Raw genomic sequence first — 16556 nt, forward strand, 5'->3', positions numbered from 1 at the left:
CAAGCCATCTCCACGGGCTCGGCCTCCCCTCCTGGACCCCACGCTCACCGTCCTCCAGTCCAGCCTGTCCATTCAGTCGTCATCTTTCTAACCTACTCACCTGACCGAGGCTCTACTGTTCAACAGCTTCGCGTCACCCACACGATGAAGGCTGCTCTCCTTGTTTCAGCATTGCAGGTCTCAGTCACCAGGGGTCAGGTGACTATTTGCCCCACCTGGTGTCTAGCCATCCTCTGTCATTCACCCAAGCGTTTGCTTGGCCCCCTGATGCTCTCTTGGTTGTGTGCTTTGTTTGTATACCATTCCTATTACCTGCAGTGCATTCCTCAGTGTATCGGCCCAGTGACTTCAGTTTTGCTGCTACTGTGAAGCTGTCCCTCACTCCCCGAGCAAAGTTCCGTGCCGCCCCTAGAACTTTGAGTAGACTAAACACTTGTCCTGTAAGCTATTATAATTTTTTCTCTCTAGATTAAAGGTTCCTTCATGGCAAGGACATGTCTTCCCAGAGCCTGACCCCCATAGTAGGCATTCAATAAATGTTGAGTGAGCAAACATCAGGATGCCCATGCCTGGCAAGGAGGTCATCCCAGCACACAGCAAAACATCTTTCTCTCTCATCCTGCATGAGAGAGTAACTTTCTAGTCTGGGACCTCCACTGGCATGTCCATCAGAAGCAGCCCAGATGGAGCTAAATGGCAGTGTGCCAGCCAGAGGTGGGAGCCCCGGAGGCATGCTCACCTTCAGTCACATACCGGCTCCTCCGGGAAACACCCCTGCTTCTCCCTGCTTGCCTGTGGCTACCAACCATCGCCACCGCTTTGCAGAATGAAGAAGGAAGGTCTGAGGTGCTTCTCAGCTTTGCATCCAACCATGTGGCGTCTGGACCATGGGAAAGGACCCAAGTTTTCAGTTAAAATTAATTTCTGGCCAACATCTTACAGAATCTAGCATCCAAGTCATTGAAATTCCTGGCTTGGGAGGAGTCAAATCGGGAAGGCGCTGCGTTCTCCGGTCTCTTTCCTTTTTAATGGCGTTTTGTTTTAATCCTTGGCAAAGGAAGGTGCCTCGCCGCCAGCCAGGGAGTGAAGGTTAGTAGGCGATGTTCTTGAGAACTAGGGTTTCCTCCTCTTTGTTCACCAGTTCTCGCCGCAGGAAGGGAGATCTCTATGCGCACAGCACTGAGCGAGGCACCCAGACGCTTGCCATGCAAGCGGAGTCACCTGCGCCGGCTTCCGAGACGACAGAGCCAAGGGGAGCGTCCACTTCCCACGAGCATCTCCAGAAATAAGGCTTCAGGAAGGCCTAGTTCTCCATGCTTTGACGTGTGTAGGAGCCTGTTCTAGGAAAACAACCGCCAGGGACCTGCGTTTTGATGAAATGAGAGAGGCAGACTCTTCCTTCCCTCTATCCAGGGGGATTCTGGCTGTCACATACTCTTAGAGAAAGGAACTAGCACTGATGGGACTGAGACTTGCCAAGACTTGCACCCCCCCTCCCCTCCCCAGCTCAAAGCACTATACTGTCACCTTGGCTTATAAAGTATCCAGTTTGCAACATGATCTAGTAGCTCAGGAGTCTGTTCGGTCGTCGGTGGATTCTGCACGATTAAGCTATAGGGCATCCGGTGACAGTTTGGCCCATGAGGTTGCTCCATGCTCTTCTGTGATGCATCGTGCCTAGGTGTGGCATTGGGTTACCCAGACTCCTCTGAATCCTGACCACTGAGTTTTCTGAGCAGCGACTTGGGGTTTTTCAATGATGTAAGTAGTAAACATGAAACCTGGTGAGAAAGCGGTAACATGTCTCTGGCCTGAAAACTGGAGCTGTAGATAGTTGCTGCTCACTCTGCAGAAGCATGAGCTTTGTTTTAACAACAAAAGTACGGTGGAGAATAAAATCTGGTAAAATGGCCTCAGGATGTCGCAAGAGGAAAAGCACCGTCTGGGCTGGCATGTCCTGGACTCTTGATCCGGTCACAGTTTGACTTAAGGAGGATGTAAGGGGTTAGTATTGTGCGTGAGGAAGACCTGTATCTTTGCCGTTAATGATGGTCCCAGAGGGACTCCATTTGTCACATTAGGATGAAGGGCTCTGGGCACAGAATCAAGTGTATTTCTTGCCTGAGACAGCTGATCTGCTCTTAAAATGCCATTGGACACCCAATTCTATTTCTCCATAAATTCTTCTTCTTCTTCGGTCTTCATGTTGCTGCAAATCAAGAAGTAACCTCACCAGACCACCTCCCCTCTTTGAGTTTTAGGAAGTCGGCCCGGGCTCACATCCCCTAAGCCTGTTTGATTCACCCAGGAGGCAGGGCCTCATTTCAGAGTAGGCCAGGCCTCTTTAAACAACCCCAATTATCTGCTATAAACATTGAAAAGTTGGAAGGTTTCCACTTATTTTGGAGTGTTTGCGGTCTCTGTCAGTGCCTCAGAGGAAAGCAATCCGACGGCATTCTGCGGCACCGTGATTAGGAATGGCTAACACGGCGTAGGAAGCGGGGACACCCTTTCTCAGGCGTCAGCATTTCAAGTGCTCTGCAGTCTGCTTAGTCAGCTCTCCCACTGGTGGGCTGCTTGGTCCTCACTGTACGTGTGGCTGACAGAGACAATGTAGGAAAAAGCGGGGGCTCAGGAGACCTGCTTCTCCTAGTCCCCATCTCACCATACTCTGTGATCTAGAATTAATGACTACGTTTTGCCATCTATAGAATGAGTCGGGGCAGGGGACGGTGATTCTAAGGACGTCTCCATTTGTTTTGGTTGTACTTAGCAAGGTACTAATTCTCCTGTGGAGTTTCAATAAAGTTACTGTTTAATATTCCTAACTCTAGAACCCTAAAGTTGGGGCCAATTTTGGATGTGTTTTGAAATTTCCATTATCCTGTGATCTAGCCAATCTTGGGACCTTTCAAATCCTGATCTATATGTGGTTGACATTTGGGGAAAATGTCAGAGACATCCAGATGCATTCCATAGCTTGGGGAGATGGTCAGCAGAGGCGCACACGCACTAGAGTGACGGCTTCGGAGTTCAGGATGCTCTGTTCCCACGGGAGTGTGGAAGGAGGAGAAAGACCAGGCCAAGAATGACAGCAGCTCCACCTGTGGGGGTGGGGCAGGGGCCTAGAGCTACCTGGTTTTTCCCTCTTTGGAGAAGTGGCGGAAATCGCATGTGGAGATCCGCACTGAACCTAGAAAGAACTTACCTTAAGGACTAAGACTCATCATGTGTATTTTTTACATTTTAAGTCAGTTCAGTCTGACTAAGCAGTGGTTCGTTGCCACTTTCTGGGTCATGAACCCTTTTGGAAATCTTACAGAAGCGATGGATGTTTTTCTCTGCCAGAAAACTACCCATATATTCACAAGTTGGAATATAATTTTAGGGAATTCCTATGTGCCCTGAAGCCCCTGGGCCCCAGGTCAGCAACCCCGTGGTCTAAAGTGGAATAAGGGAGCCCACAGGGCTAGACCCAGAAGGTCAGGGCTAGACTCAGACTTCTAAGCCCATAATTTGCTGCCACAATTAAACAAGTAGTAACATAAAGGTTTTTTCTTCTCTTTTCTTTCCTCTGACCACCACCCTCTTTTTTTCTCTGTTCCCACGTCTCCTGTCACCTCTCTCGGGCCCTCCCGCTCCCCTCGCTCCACAGATGTCCCAGCCTGGCTGAAGAGCCTCCGCCTGCACAAGTACGCCGCGCTCTTCTCGCAGATGACCTACGAGGAGATGATGGCCCTCACGGAGTGCCAGCTGGAGGCGCAGGTACGTGCCTCGAACTTCAAGTCCAGACAGATCTTATTTGGACCCGACCTCTACCCACCCAGTAGGCTGTCTCCTTTGAGGAGTGGCCAGGTGCTGACCAGCACTGCGTGGGGAGTGAGGCTGGGGTCTTGCCTTCAGGGTGCAGTGGGCAACGGAAGACAAGCAGATAACTGCAGGGCAAAGGAGGGGGAGGTAGAGGGTTATGAAAAAGGTATAACCGAGGTGCATGCACTGAGTTCAGGGGTGCAGGGGAGGAAGCGGTGGCATCTCCTAGAAGGGGAACATTTGACCCTCAAAGACCCTCTGTCCTGCTTTTGCTCCCCTTTCCTCCTTCCCTCTGTCCGACCAGGGCGTGTGTGGGGAACGACGGACGATGGTTGTCTGTTGTCCAGTCTGGTTAGAGATCAGCTAAGTTCTAGTAATTACTTAGCAGAAACACCAGGTCGTGCCGCAAGCCTTCCCCAACACTTGGACAAAACATGTTCAGACTGAGAGTGGAGTGAGTCGTACCCTGTTTTTCCCTCTAACCACCGTCAATAACAAGGGACAGTTACTGAGAGGGGATTACCCCAGGTCTCAGATTTCATTTCCCTTCTGCGTCCCATAAAGAAGAGTTCCTCCTTCCTCCTAAGGCATCCTTCCCCAAGCGTGGTTGCCAAAGGCCAGGCCAGTCAACAGAACCCCTGAAACGGAGCGTGTTTCCTACCACGCTGTGCTCGAGTAAACAGATCTGACTGATGTCTTTGTTTCCCTTGTTTAAAATGCTATTTGCATGTTTTAAATTGACTTCAGTTTCCTTTGAGCAGTGGTTTCAAAGAATTAATGCCCTGAACAGGCTCATAGTATTTCCCCTGCAGGAAGAGGAGATTGTACCGTTTGGGGCACAGTTGGTCTCGACTCACACCTCCCAGCAGATCGCTGGGCTCCCAGGCACACTCTGTACCCTCAGCTAACCTCTGCTGGCCTGGCTGAGAACCAGGACTGAGATGCGAGACGAAACCCAAAGTCACTGCACATTGTCCCAATGAAGGCACCAACTTCAACTCCTAACCCTTCTCTCGCTGCTCATTTCGTCTCGCTTGCTCCTTGACGTCCCAGTGGATGAGAACCGCTTCTAAGAGCATGTCTGTCTTTGGGTCATTATTGAGACAAAACTCTAAGTCATCAGTTGTTCGACTTGAGAAAAAACAAAACACAAAAAATCAAGAAATAATTGACACAGGGCACTGCCCTGGGCCAGCCCAAACTTTACTCTGAAAAGTAAACCACTCCCACCCAAAGTCAAAGCTAAACAGAACCGTGCCCCCGGCGTGTCATCTTGAGAGTGACTGGTCACTCGACAACCAAATTTTTCTAAGGAAAGGAGATGGTACTGGTGTTCCCGTCTTTTCCTTTTCTGAGAGGAATTCTGTGGGTAGTTGCAGGGAGTTTGTGCTGGCGCCCTGAGTTCAGAAAGGACCTCCTATTTGGAAATGTGGACATCTGCAGTATGCATAGTTAACAGGTGTTAAGCCAAATACTCAGGCTCAGCCCTGTGAACCCTAATCATGTACCTGAAGTGACAACTGACTTGTGGGTTTAGGTTTTTCTTGAGGGGACCGAAGAGGGCCTGTGGCCTGACACCTTGCCTGTGTGTTGGGACGCCAGGCGTGACCTGTACTGGACTCATGTCTTCTCGAGAAGGGGAACATAGGGAAGATTTGAGAAAACTGTGGTATCTCTGTGGCGTTGGGACCTTCAGGGAACCTGGCGGGGACTGGGATGATAAAACCTGGAGAAGGCAAGTGTGTGACTTAAAGATGACCTGTAAGACTATGAAGACATTTCATGCTGGGTGGGGTGGTTGGCTGTTCCAACTCTCACTTCTAAAGGTTACAACAAAAGACACAGGCATGAGCGTAGCCAGACAGAGTTAGAATGTTTAATAAGAAGAGGTTATGACAACAGGTACTAACGAGAGAGACAGAGATGTCTGCGAGTCTGCAAACGTGTAGGAACGAAACTAAACAGCCCGAGTCTCTAAGCTGATTCTTAAACGTGTTTTTAAACTATAACTTATTTAATTACAGAATGTTACCAAAGGTGCAAGACACAAAATTGTCATCAGTATTCAGAAACTCAAAGAAAGACAAAACCTCCTGAAGTCTTTGGAAAGGGTAAGTTATTCCCGGCTGAAAAAACAGCCTACCTCCATCACGGGAAAATGGACCAGGGACACTTCTCAGTTGGAAAGTGTCATTGGCAGACCTTTGAGAGTATGTCATGCTGTTTCATTTCCAAAGTTAGGAAAAATGGAAGGGTTTTGAAGTGATGCTTCCTGGTTATTCAGGCTGTCAAATGAATTCTTTTGTGAACATTCCCCTCTGCCTTTTGTACATTTGTAGAGATTAGAGAAGGGTTCACCCCACACTCAGAGGCTGAAATCCTGACAGAACAGTGCAGGCACCATTCAGATCTGCTTCCTTCTGCTCCCCGCCCAGGGAGGACCTGGTTTCAAGAAAAGCTGTCCCAGACAGGCCACCACCAGCCAGTGTGCTCCAGGTTTCCAGTGCTAGAGGGGATCAAAATCACTTGGCAGACGGGCACGGTTGGCTCTCCCGAGAATAATTTCACACTTTAACTTGACAACAGAATGGGTCCCCGTGACTCTGATAGGAACCATCTCAAAAATGCCAAATGCTGAAAAAGACTTTATTCCGGTGGTAAAAGCAGTGATCAGCTGCTACTGTCCCTCTTTGTCTGCTGCCTAAACACATTCTCGTCCTATCTTTGTATCCAGACATCACTCTGGTAACGGTGTCATTTTTAGGACGTGGTGACTTTATGACTTCATCTAAGGTCCAAAGGAGAGCAGGCCTGGTTCCACCCAGGGAGCCCCTGCGCCTCTGCCCAGAGTCGGGAGTCTGTGCATGGTTGTTGGGAGGCAGTGAGCAGAGGGTGGGAAGGTCGTAGGCACCTGCTGTCTGCAGAACCCGAGTGGTAACCTCTTCAGTCACCCCTGCCTTTGGGAGGGAGCAAAGTAGAGGTAGGTAGGGCTAAAGCAAGCTTTGTGAGCACATACACATTTTAATGAAGTGGGAAGTGTTGTTGTTGTTGTTGTTTTAACTTATTCACAAACCGTGTATATAATTTTACGTGCCATATATCGTTGTAGTTAATGCATGGTACATAAAATATAAAGTAATATATATTTATAGAATATGCACCTCTGCTTTATAAGGAAGATTAGATTGCTTTTTAAACCTCTGGATGGGTACACAGAGGCTGCCCACATGCATGTCCATGATGAAAGGCCTGTCCACAGTTAGTCCATCACAAACGAGTGACCCACCCGCCTGAACTCGAGGTTCTGGTTGTTGTTCGTACTGTTATGCCAGCTGCGTTATCAAGCAGCTCGTCCACCAGAGTGATTGTTACCATTTTTAATACAAGAAACCATTCTCTTTTGGGGAGCATTTAAAAGGCCAATTTTTGCCTTATCTATTAGGAAGCAAAGAAAATGTTTTGCATAAGGATTACCTCGCTGAGCATTATGGTGAGAGTGATTTTACCCCCTTTTTTCTAGGGCATCCTTCAGGAACTCATTCCTGTCCCATCACTGAGAACACACACACACACACACACACACACACACACTTGGAACTGCTGTAAGCTATACTCCCGGCGGCCTTGGGCCGGATCAGTGTGTGGAAACACAGGGCAGCAAGGTAGCACGGGTGGCCCTGACATGCCCGACTGCCCATCTAACTTTCAATAAGTCAGTGACATTTTCTGTGTCCCAGATTTCACACCCAGAATAATATTGACTCCACAGAAATACTTGCTCCCTGGTTCACTGGAACGGGAATGTGGACAAGGTGACAGGTGTCATACAGTCTGGGAACTCTTGGGCGGGAGGAGAGTGAGAAATAGTGTACTGGTCTGACTTCTTGGAGGAGGACAGCTCGTCTGTCAGGCCATCACGTTGAGCTTGCTGCAGAACACACAAGCTCAGACGCCTGTGTCCCCTCCGGAACTGACACGTACGCGGCCCGGGGGTGGAGGTGAACGTCTCCTCAGCAGCCACCAAGGACAGCCCCTGGCTCTGTTCTCTCTCTTCTCTGGGACCTGGGTCCCTCCTGCTCTTCAGGGGCAGGATTTGTCCATAAGCTACTGCCATTCCGGCCACCAGTGACAGACTGAAACCAGCCGTTTCTCTGGCCTCCCAGACCTCAGCAGAGTAGGCTGTTGGCACAGTGGTCTCCATGCCCTGGCCTCCTGCAGCATTCTTACCTCACATAGAACCTGGAGATTCCTAAGGAGACGGCGAAGCCCCGCCCGTGGCTAGTTCACAGTCAGTGGTCACTGCAGACAAGCCCCGTGTCCGGAGCTGTCCCAGTCAGTTACTGAGCACTGGTAGGCAGCTGCCTTCGACTGGATTGGCGCCGTCCACTGGAGGCCAGTCGTGAGTGAGACGTGGTTCCTAGCCTCGGGGGCTCGGGACTGCATTGCGACGGACAGACATGTAGCCAGCTCCCACGGTGTCGTGTGAGCGGGAGAGGTCACCCCTGAGGCTGCTGGGGACGTCATCCTGGCCTGAAGCAGACCACCGTGCAGTGGTGAGGAGAGCAGCCTGGACCGGGGACAGGTTAGGAGTCCACGGCCAGCCTCCGTGGGCCCGTGAGCCGAGGCAGGCCGTGAGGGTGAAGGATCAGGAAGGCCCTTCAGCAGGAGTCCAGGCGTTGGTAGGGGCTGGGGCCTGGGGGCCGGGCCATTTGGGAACAACACAGGAGGCGTTCCTCGTGTGGGACAACGGAGTTCAGTTTGACAGACAATCTGAGGACAGCAGCAGGAAGGGCAAGTCAGTGGCCAGAAGAACCGTCTAGAGTTCACAAAGGTTTGAAAGGGTCCGTTGTGGCTGGTCTGTGTGAATGGTAGTCGGTACCCCAGAAGTGTGTGGAGTGCTCAGAGCTGAGGACAGAGCCCCAGGAGCCCCAGGAGATAGGGCGGAACCGACTGCCTGGGCCCGCGCAGAGGGTCAGGGAGAGGGTCTGAAGGAGGGGATCTCATCGGGCGCCATGTGTGTCTCACACGATGAGGACTGAGCACGACCCCAGGAACCGGCCATCGCGGGGTCACCAGAGGCCAAGTTGAGAAGGGTGTCAGGGGTCTGGGAGGGGACCTAAGTGAAACTCATGAACCGGGGAGTGTGACTGGGTGGTGAGGCTGTGGGGTTAAGGACATGTAGACCTCTCAAGATATTTGATGGGAAAGGGAAAAGATTAGAATGGTCACTGGGGAAGAGTTTTCAACATTTATCTTTAAATATGTTCATTGATTTCTTCTTTTTTTTGAGAGAGAGAGAGAGGAACATTCATGTGAGAGGAACATCCATGTGAGAGAGAAACAATGATCGGCTGCCTCCTGCATGTCCCCCACTGGGGATCGAGCCCGAAACCCAGGCATGTGCCCTGACCGGGAATCGAACCGGGACCCCTCAGTCCATGGGACATCGCTCAGTCCACTGAGCCACACTATCTGGGCTCAACATTTATCTTTAATAATGAAAATGTTTCCACATGCTTTTTTATTCACCATCCTTTTCAGCTGAGTCCCAAACTGTGATGCTGACCCATACTCTGAGCCTGTGAACCTGGCGTGGAGAAAGACGCACACGCACACACATGCACACACGTGCACACACGCACATGCTTTCTTGCTCCCACCTCCCTGTCCTGGCAGTACACTCACCGAATGGGTCCCAGCAACTACAGGCTTCGTAGGACAAGGATTCTGCCGTATCTGTGTTTAGATCCCCAGTGCTTAACAGTGCCTAACTCCAGGGAGGGCCCAGCTGACGTTTGATGAGTGGAAAGGAGAGAGAATGGACTGAAGCAGACGCGTTGTGTGTAAGTCCAGTTGTTCTCACACGAAGACAAGGATGGAGCCACGGGCAGTTGCGTACGTGTCCGGGCCGCTGGCCGCTGAAGCTGTCTCCCAGACGATTTGCATCTCGTTGTTGTTAAATGCACTGTGAAAGGCTCACCCAGTCTCCCTCAAAGACCCAAAAGAGCCAGGCCAGGAAGGCTGGATGGTCCGCAAGCTGCTTCCTTCCTGCTGGTCCGCCCTGAGCTGTGCCGGCCCGGCAGACAGCTGAGCGGCCGTGGGCCAGGCTCCCTACTACCTGTTCTCACCGGCTCCTCAGCTCGGCCACTAGCGAACACGTAGCTTCATTTTTGCCTTTTTGTTTATAACGGGATTATATTTATGGCATCGGGATCAATAGAGACTTGGGTTGAGTCCCTGTTTTTGTCAACATGGAGAATTAATTCCAACAGCTAGTTGAAGGCGCTGGATTGAGTCCCATTTGGGCGGTTTCGTACTCTCCTTCTCAGCCTGGGCTCTCATTGCTGAGCTCTGGGATTCATTCTGAACCGTCAGGAGTAGACCTGGTGGTCTTCGTGCCACCCCACGGAAGCTGGCAATCAGGTGTTAGCTTTGAGTAAGTGGCTCAAAGTCTAGGGGGAAAACTAAACAAAACTCTGCGTGATTTCTGGTTAAGTGATATTTCCCAAAAGTGTCCAACATTTTCATTATGTTTACGGTTTCCTTTTCGGTGTGGTTGTCCCCAGTAGAATAAGAAAGGATTTGACCTTGTGGCAAGTACATGTTTCCTGTTTGAAGGAGTTTAGCTCTTAGCATAGCCCAGATCTCCTTCCCCATCACTGAGTAACTATAGCAGCCTTCTTGCCACATGACGAGAGCAAGCAAGGGTTTGGTGGCCGTTGACAGTGTCTCATGCATTTGCCTCCATGGTGGGTGCCATGTGGGATGGCAGAGCAAGATGCGTGCGATGCCCTTCTGCCTTCATAGGGAAGCCTCACCCCTCTTCTTTCCCGTCCCCTCCTCGGTCAGGGACTGGACAAGGGGGTCAGAACCCCCCATGCCCCAGGGGCTGCTCGGCAGTTGGCAGGAACTGGGGGACCTCGAGGCAGGGGTCCAGTTGACACACAGTTGGGTCCAAAAAGGCAGCAGGTGCTCTCCTGGCATGGGTCTGCTCGCTTGCCTCCTTGTGCCCTGCCCTGAACCAGAGAGCCAAGCCCGAAGTCAAAGAACCAGTCGTGCAGTGTCAGATTCTGGGAAAGAGCCGCTCCGGTCTGAGCAGCAGGAAAACTGGGAATGATCAGGAGCACCCCAACTCATGCTCAGGCTCGCCAGCTCAGGCTGGGGCTGATCTCACCAGGGCCATGGCCTCCAGCTTTAGGAAGAAACATGTACTCTCTCCCCTAAAGAAGGCCGGACTGTGGCTCTGGCCAGGACTGAGACAATTCTGGTGGCGACTTAGCACTTCCCTTCCCTCGGAAAATCTGGGTGCCAACTCGGCTAAGGCACAATTCAGGCTCTGCATCCAACTCCTTGAACAAAGCAGGTTCCCGCCAGCGATGGAGCGGGGCCCAGAACTGCAACATGTCTGTCCAGGGCGGCTGTCCTCAGGTCTCCTCTTACTAATTGATTGATTAGAAAGTCTGGGTACAGAAACGATCACATTCCACACGCTTGCGTTCCTTGACATCATCAAGCAATTTTTCTTGGTAAGAGAGGATCCCAGGAATGGATTGGTACTCATGCTTTTAAAATTATGTCCTTGCTATTCTGGGCTCTCAGAAGATTAAATCTTCATTCGTAATCAGGGCACTGATTGTCAGTGTCCTTCCGGGATCCCAGGGCGAGGTTTGCTGCATAAGCACTGGGCAGCCCTGGGCCCACCCGCCGTGCCAGGGGAGACGCCCCCTCCCCGACCTCCAACGAGTGTCTGAGCCCGTTCCGCACCTCTGTGAGTATCTGGCACATAGCTGAATGTCTGTCGGAATCAACTTTCATTCCTTTTCCTAATAAATAATGCCCGGTATATAAAACTGTATATGCAGAAGGGTCTAATTTATAAAGTCGTTCATATATTATACGCAGTGATATACATTGTAATGTGCATATATCTTATGCGTATTCTCTCGAGAATGATTCTCCTGAAATATGGCATGCCCCCACTCCAAGCCTTCCCTGGCTTCCTTCCACTGAGAAGAAATCCGTGCATCCCTGCCCCAGCCCGCAGGCCCCCACACCCAGGCCCCATGGCTCCCCGCTCTCCTTTCCCAGCCCTCACCCTCACCCACACCCCCGCTTCACCTCGGGCCTCCTTGCTGCTCCTCACACACTCTGGGCGAGCTCCCACCGCGTGCCTTTGCCCTCGCACCCGTGCTCCTTTGGGGTCCTCCTCGAATGTCACCCCTCAGAGAGCCCCCCTCACAGCAGTGGCCTTGGCCTGCACCTCAATCCCGAGCGCCGTGACTGTTCATCTCGTGGCAGGATGTAAACTCCCTGAATGAATCTCCAAGGCTGTTCTTGCCATATCCCCATGCCTAGCACAGTGCCTGGCACATGGGAGCCCTCAATACGTACTTACTGTTAACAAAGAAGCACATGACATGACAACAGACCCTGACCTGCAACTTTACACACACCAGTATCTTCACAACCACCTGATGAGCCAGGTGCTATTGTTATCTTTGTTTTATACACAGGGACACTGAGGCACAGAGAGGGGAAGTCATTTACCCAAGGTCACACAGCAGTGTCAGAATTCAAAGCCAGACATTCATCCTAGAATCTGTGCTTGTAACCACTACCCTGTGTTTCCTGCGTCGTGGGCTGAACAAAGGTGTGAATGATCAGGTCCCTTAATTTAAAACCCATGAAGCACAGGACAGGAAGCCACCATATGACCCAACTTCGTTAGACAGCTTCTGAAGGATGTGAGTGCAAACTATGGAAATGCACTTTATAGAGAGGCACCGGAGAAGCCGGGCAGACATGGACCCACGTCGTTTTAGCGATCATCTCTAGGTAGCGGGGTTTTGAGGTGGTGTATATTTTCCTCACTATACATATCTGTATATTCCAGGTTTTCTCCCTGGGCTCATATTAGAATGACAACGTTAAACTGGTTGCTTTTCCAAAGAATGTTATGATGTCCTGTCTGGGAACAGTGGGGGGCATTGGAGTGGGCCACCCCCATCCCCGAGCCTAACGGAGGCCTTCCCCCCTGACCGTGCAGGACATCATCGAGGGGGGCAGCCTTCGCATCCCGCTCCAGGAACTGCACCAGATGATCCTGACTCCTATCAAGGCCTACAGCTCCCCGAGCGCCACCCCCGAGGCTCGTCGCCGGGAGCCCCAGGCCCCGCACCCGCCTTCACTCATGGGCCCCGAGAGCCAGAGCCCCGACTGCAAAGATAGCGCTGTGGCCCCCGGCGCCACAGCCACCACCTCCGCCGGCGCCAGCAGCGGGCTCCAGCCACACCATCTGAGCAGCTGTGACGGGGAGCTGGCTGTCGCCCCCCTGCCAGAGGGGGATCTCCCCGGGCAGTTCACGCGTGTCATGGGAAAAGGTAGAGTCTGATTTCCTCTCCCCCTTCTCTTCTCTCAACACCACTACGCAGAGCTACCCAGTCCCTGAGGGCTCCCTGGGTGCTGGATAAACTGCCTGCCAGGTCGTGTCATTAGCCCATTGTACAGATAGGAAAGTGTGGCTCTGATTTGGATCTAAGCTCAGACCTCTCTGATCCCCAGAGGTTCTTCCTTAGCCTTGTACCCTTTCTCTCCCCTCCCCGGACCAGGCTGCTGGGCCCCGCTGGTAGAGCACTCACTGGCCTTGGGCCCTTAGGCTCGAGCGGTGACTTAACCTTTTTCATCTCGCGCCACACATTAATTGCTGAAATTCTGCAGCACACCAAAAAATACCTTTTTTGCCAATATGACAAAAAAAAAAAATAGGTCTAATTTTGATTCATTCATACCAGACGGCTGTTGTTGTATTGTCTGTGGTCATTGTTTTATTTGACAATCTAAGAGAAAAGAGGTCAGTGCCCCTGACAAAATAGTCAGGTACTGCATGTTTTAAAAATTCTGTGCCGTGGCACACTGGTTGAAAATCGCTGGGCTAAAGTAAGCCCTTACCACAGACCACGCAAGGTGCCAGGGCCACACTGTGTGTGTGTGTCTGTGTGTGTGTGTGTGTGCGCAGCACGGAATTGCACACGGTCCTCTGGGTAAGAGCAGCCTTCCTACCTGGCCCGCCCCGTGCCTTCCCCGTGGCTCAGATCTCGGCGCTGTCCTTGTCAGCGTCCACGCTACAGTGACTTGTGCTCAGCGAGTACGTCACAAGAAACTTTGCTTATTTAAGAAGTGTAGTGAGTGCCTGTACTTTACTCTCAGGAAGGGGAGATAATTTTTTCTTTTTTATTGTCCAATATTTCAGACCATTTTAAAGAACTAAGTTTTTACCAAAGGATGTGGACACCTGAGCCTTCCAGGTGCACGGAGAACCTCCCGTGGCACATGTTCTAAAAAAGACTGAAATCGTTGAAAATCTGGTTCAGAGGAGATGACCTGTGACATCCTTGGAGCCAAAATGCCAGTAGCTCGATGGCCAGGACGAGTCCTTGGCCTCCTCCCTGCACCTCCTGCTCTCCCCGACCTCCTAGTGGGTGCTTCGGACAGGTGCCCCGAGCCTGTGGATGAAGGTTACCTGAGGGTCAGGTACCTCGCCCCGGCCGAGATGCACAGTGGGCTCTGCCCTCAGGAGCCTGCACACCTCTGGCGTGGCTTTTTTAAGTAAAGTTGAAATGCTTCTAAATAAATTACAAAATGATTTCATACTCAGCATAAAAAATCAGAACTAAACAAAACGGTGGGCAGTGAGAAAGAGCCCTCCCTCCCCAAGCCCTGCGCTTCCTCCCCGGAGGTGACCGCCGCAGACAGGTTCGGAGTGTCCCCCAGAGACTTCATGATCGTGTCCAAGCCCACGCGTGTCCTTTTTTACACGCAGGCAGGTCTTATTTACATGTTTTTCTGCAGCTTTTTTTTACGTTATATATTTTTAATATTTCTATTAATACAGTAGCACCAACTCATCCTTTTTTAAAGGTGTGGACTCTTCCACAGTGTGCACAGCCCATACTTTATTTAACGGGGCCCCAGTTAATGGACATTGAAGTGCTTTCCAAGCTTCCGTTGTTACGAGCAACGCTAGACTGAAAATCTGCGTGCAAAGACGATATAAATGGGGGTCGGCGACAGATGCTTATGCAGAATTAAGGAGAGAAAATATCATAATGCCCAGGTTTCGAGTGTGATCTACCAAGTGCAAAGCATTTTCACTTCTAATGTCTTTTGTCCAACCATCTCCTAGGGGCCTTCTAAGCATTCCCATCAAAATCAGAGCATAACCCCAGCCGGTGTGAATCAGTGGTTGAGCACTGACCCCTGCACCAAGAGGTCGCCGGTTCAATTCCCTGTCAGGGCACCTGCCCAGGTCGTGGGCCTGATCCCCAGTGGGCATGCAGGAGACGGCCAGTCAGTGTTCTCTCTCATCGATGTTTCCATCTCTCTCTCCCTCTCCCTTCCTCTCTCTCTGGAATACATTAAGTAAAAGAAAATCAGAGCATAAGACGCCCAGGGTGAGAACAGAATGGGCTGTTAACGTGGCCACGAGAAACCCAGCGGTGTGTGCTCTCCCCACAGACGAACCCAGCCCTGTCTTTGCCAGCGCTTCCCTGAGTGTGTAGGTGAACCTGTGTGTGTATAAATGCGTGGATCACTTTGAGAAATAACCCTCAGTGATTGAGTGCACGCCCACGCACCTCCCGTCCTAAAGGATGAGCCAGCGTGATTCCTGCAAACGAGGTGCGCGGTTCATTCATGAAGTCATGGAGACTGCTCTCTGCGAACATCCATGGCCTTTGATGCCTTTGAACTGCCTCTCAAAGGAGCCCCTTTCAAAGATGGAGCTCGGGACCCCGCTGCGTTCTTCCCCTCCCAGCGTGTCTGTGTCGGGCTGGGTTGCAGAAGGCTTACTATAGAATGGTATGCCTGGAATTAATCGAGGGGGCCCCCCCGCCAGGTGAGGGCTCCCGCGGTGACCACGCCCTATACTCCGGTGGAATGAGCCTCCGTGAAGACTCGGGCCCACGTGCTCGCGTACTGGTCCTGCAAGGGGATCAGAGGCAGATCTCGAGATTGGGAGGGGTGTGCGTTCTTCCAATTCATCTTATTCCTTTTTCTCTTTAATTCACAGTGTGCACGCAGCTCTTGGTCTCCAGACCCGATGAGGAAAATATAAGTTCCTACTTACAGCTCATAGACAAGTGTCTGATTCATGAGGTGAGTGATGACAGGCTTCAGAAAGCTCATTTCTCACTGCGTAAAAGTGGTTCTCCGCGTTTCTGTGACACGATCCTTCGGGTCTGCAACAACTTGTGTCTGTGGGGTCGGTGTCGCAGTGGGTCAGGCAGCTTCAAACCTAAGCAAAGCGTGGGTATAATGCAGGTGTCCAGTCGTCTAGACCAAGCTGTGAATGGGTGAAAGCCCGAGAGAAACCCCTGACTCCGGAGAACCAGTGGTCAAGCCTGGGGAGGTAGACACGCTGTCCTGCTGCCTAGCCCTTGACGACTTCTAGTCTTTGAAAAGCTTTGTGTTGAAACATTTTGCCTTTTGGCTCAAGGAGATTTGAGGGAGGGAGAGAGGGAGGAAGAGTGTGCAGGAAAAATAATGTGTTTGTGAGTAGGAACTGTGTGTAGCCGTCTGTCCTTTTGCAGAGTGACTGAGGCAGGCGGGAGCTGTGCCTACCAGACGCTCAAGGCAGCTCGGTCTTCACCCCGAGCGAGCAGGTACTGGCCGAGGCTGCCCGGACCCGCGCGTGGGGAGCCGCGCGTGGGGACAGGCGGTTGTGCCTCAGATCGCAGGCTGCAGGGCTG

At 51.5% G+C, this 16556-nt stretch overlaps 1 protein-coding gene across 2 annotated transcripts in view; it reads left to right on the forward strand.

Moving 5' to 3' along the window:
• Positions 1-16556, forward strand: part of SAMD4A (sterile alpha motif domain containing 4A) — an 80071-nt gene that overhangs the window by 39753 nt on the left and 23762 nt on the right. For both annotated transcript variants that reach the window (XM_036266869.1, XM_036266878.1), the window contains 4 exons: positions 3656-3765; positions 5835-5921; positions 12857-13190; positions 15878-15963. In XM_036266869.1, coding sequence (XP_036122762.1) covers positions 3656-3765; positions 5835-5921; positions 12857-13190; positions 15878-15963 — 617 coding nt within the window. The remainder of the gene's footprint in view (positions 1-3655; positions 3766-5834; positions 5922-12856; positions 13191-15877; positions 15964-16556) is intronic.

This window comes from Molossus molossus, unplaced genomic scaffold, assembly GCF_014108415.1.
Source record: "Molossus molossus isolate mMolMol1 unplaced genomic scaffold, mMolMol1.p scaffold_m16_p_1, whole genome shotgun sequence".
Taxonomy (NCBI): domain Eukaryota; kingdom Metazoa; phylum Chordata; class Mammalia; order Chiroptera; family Molossidae; genus Molossus; species Molossus molossus.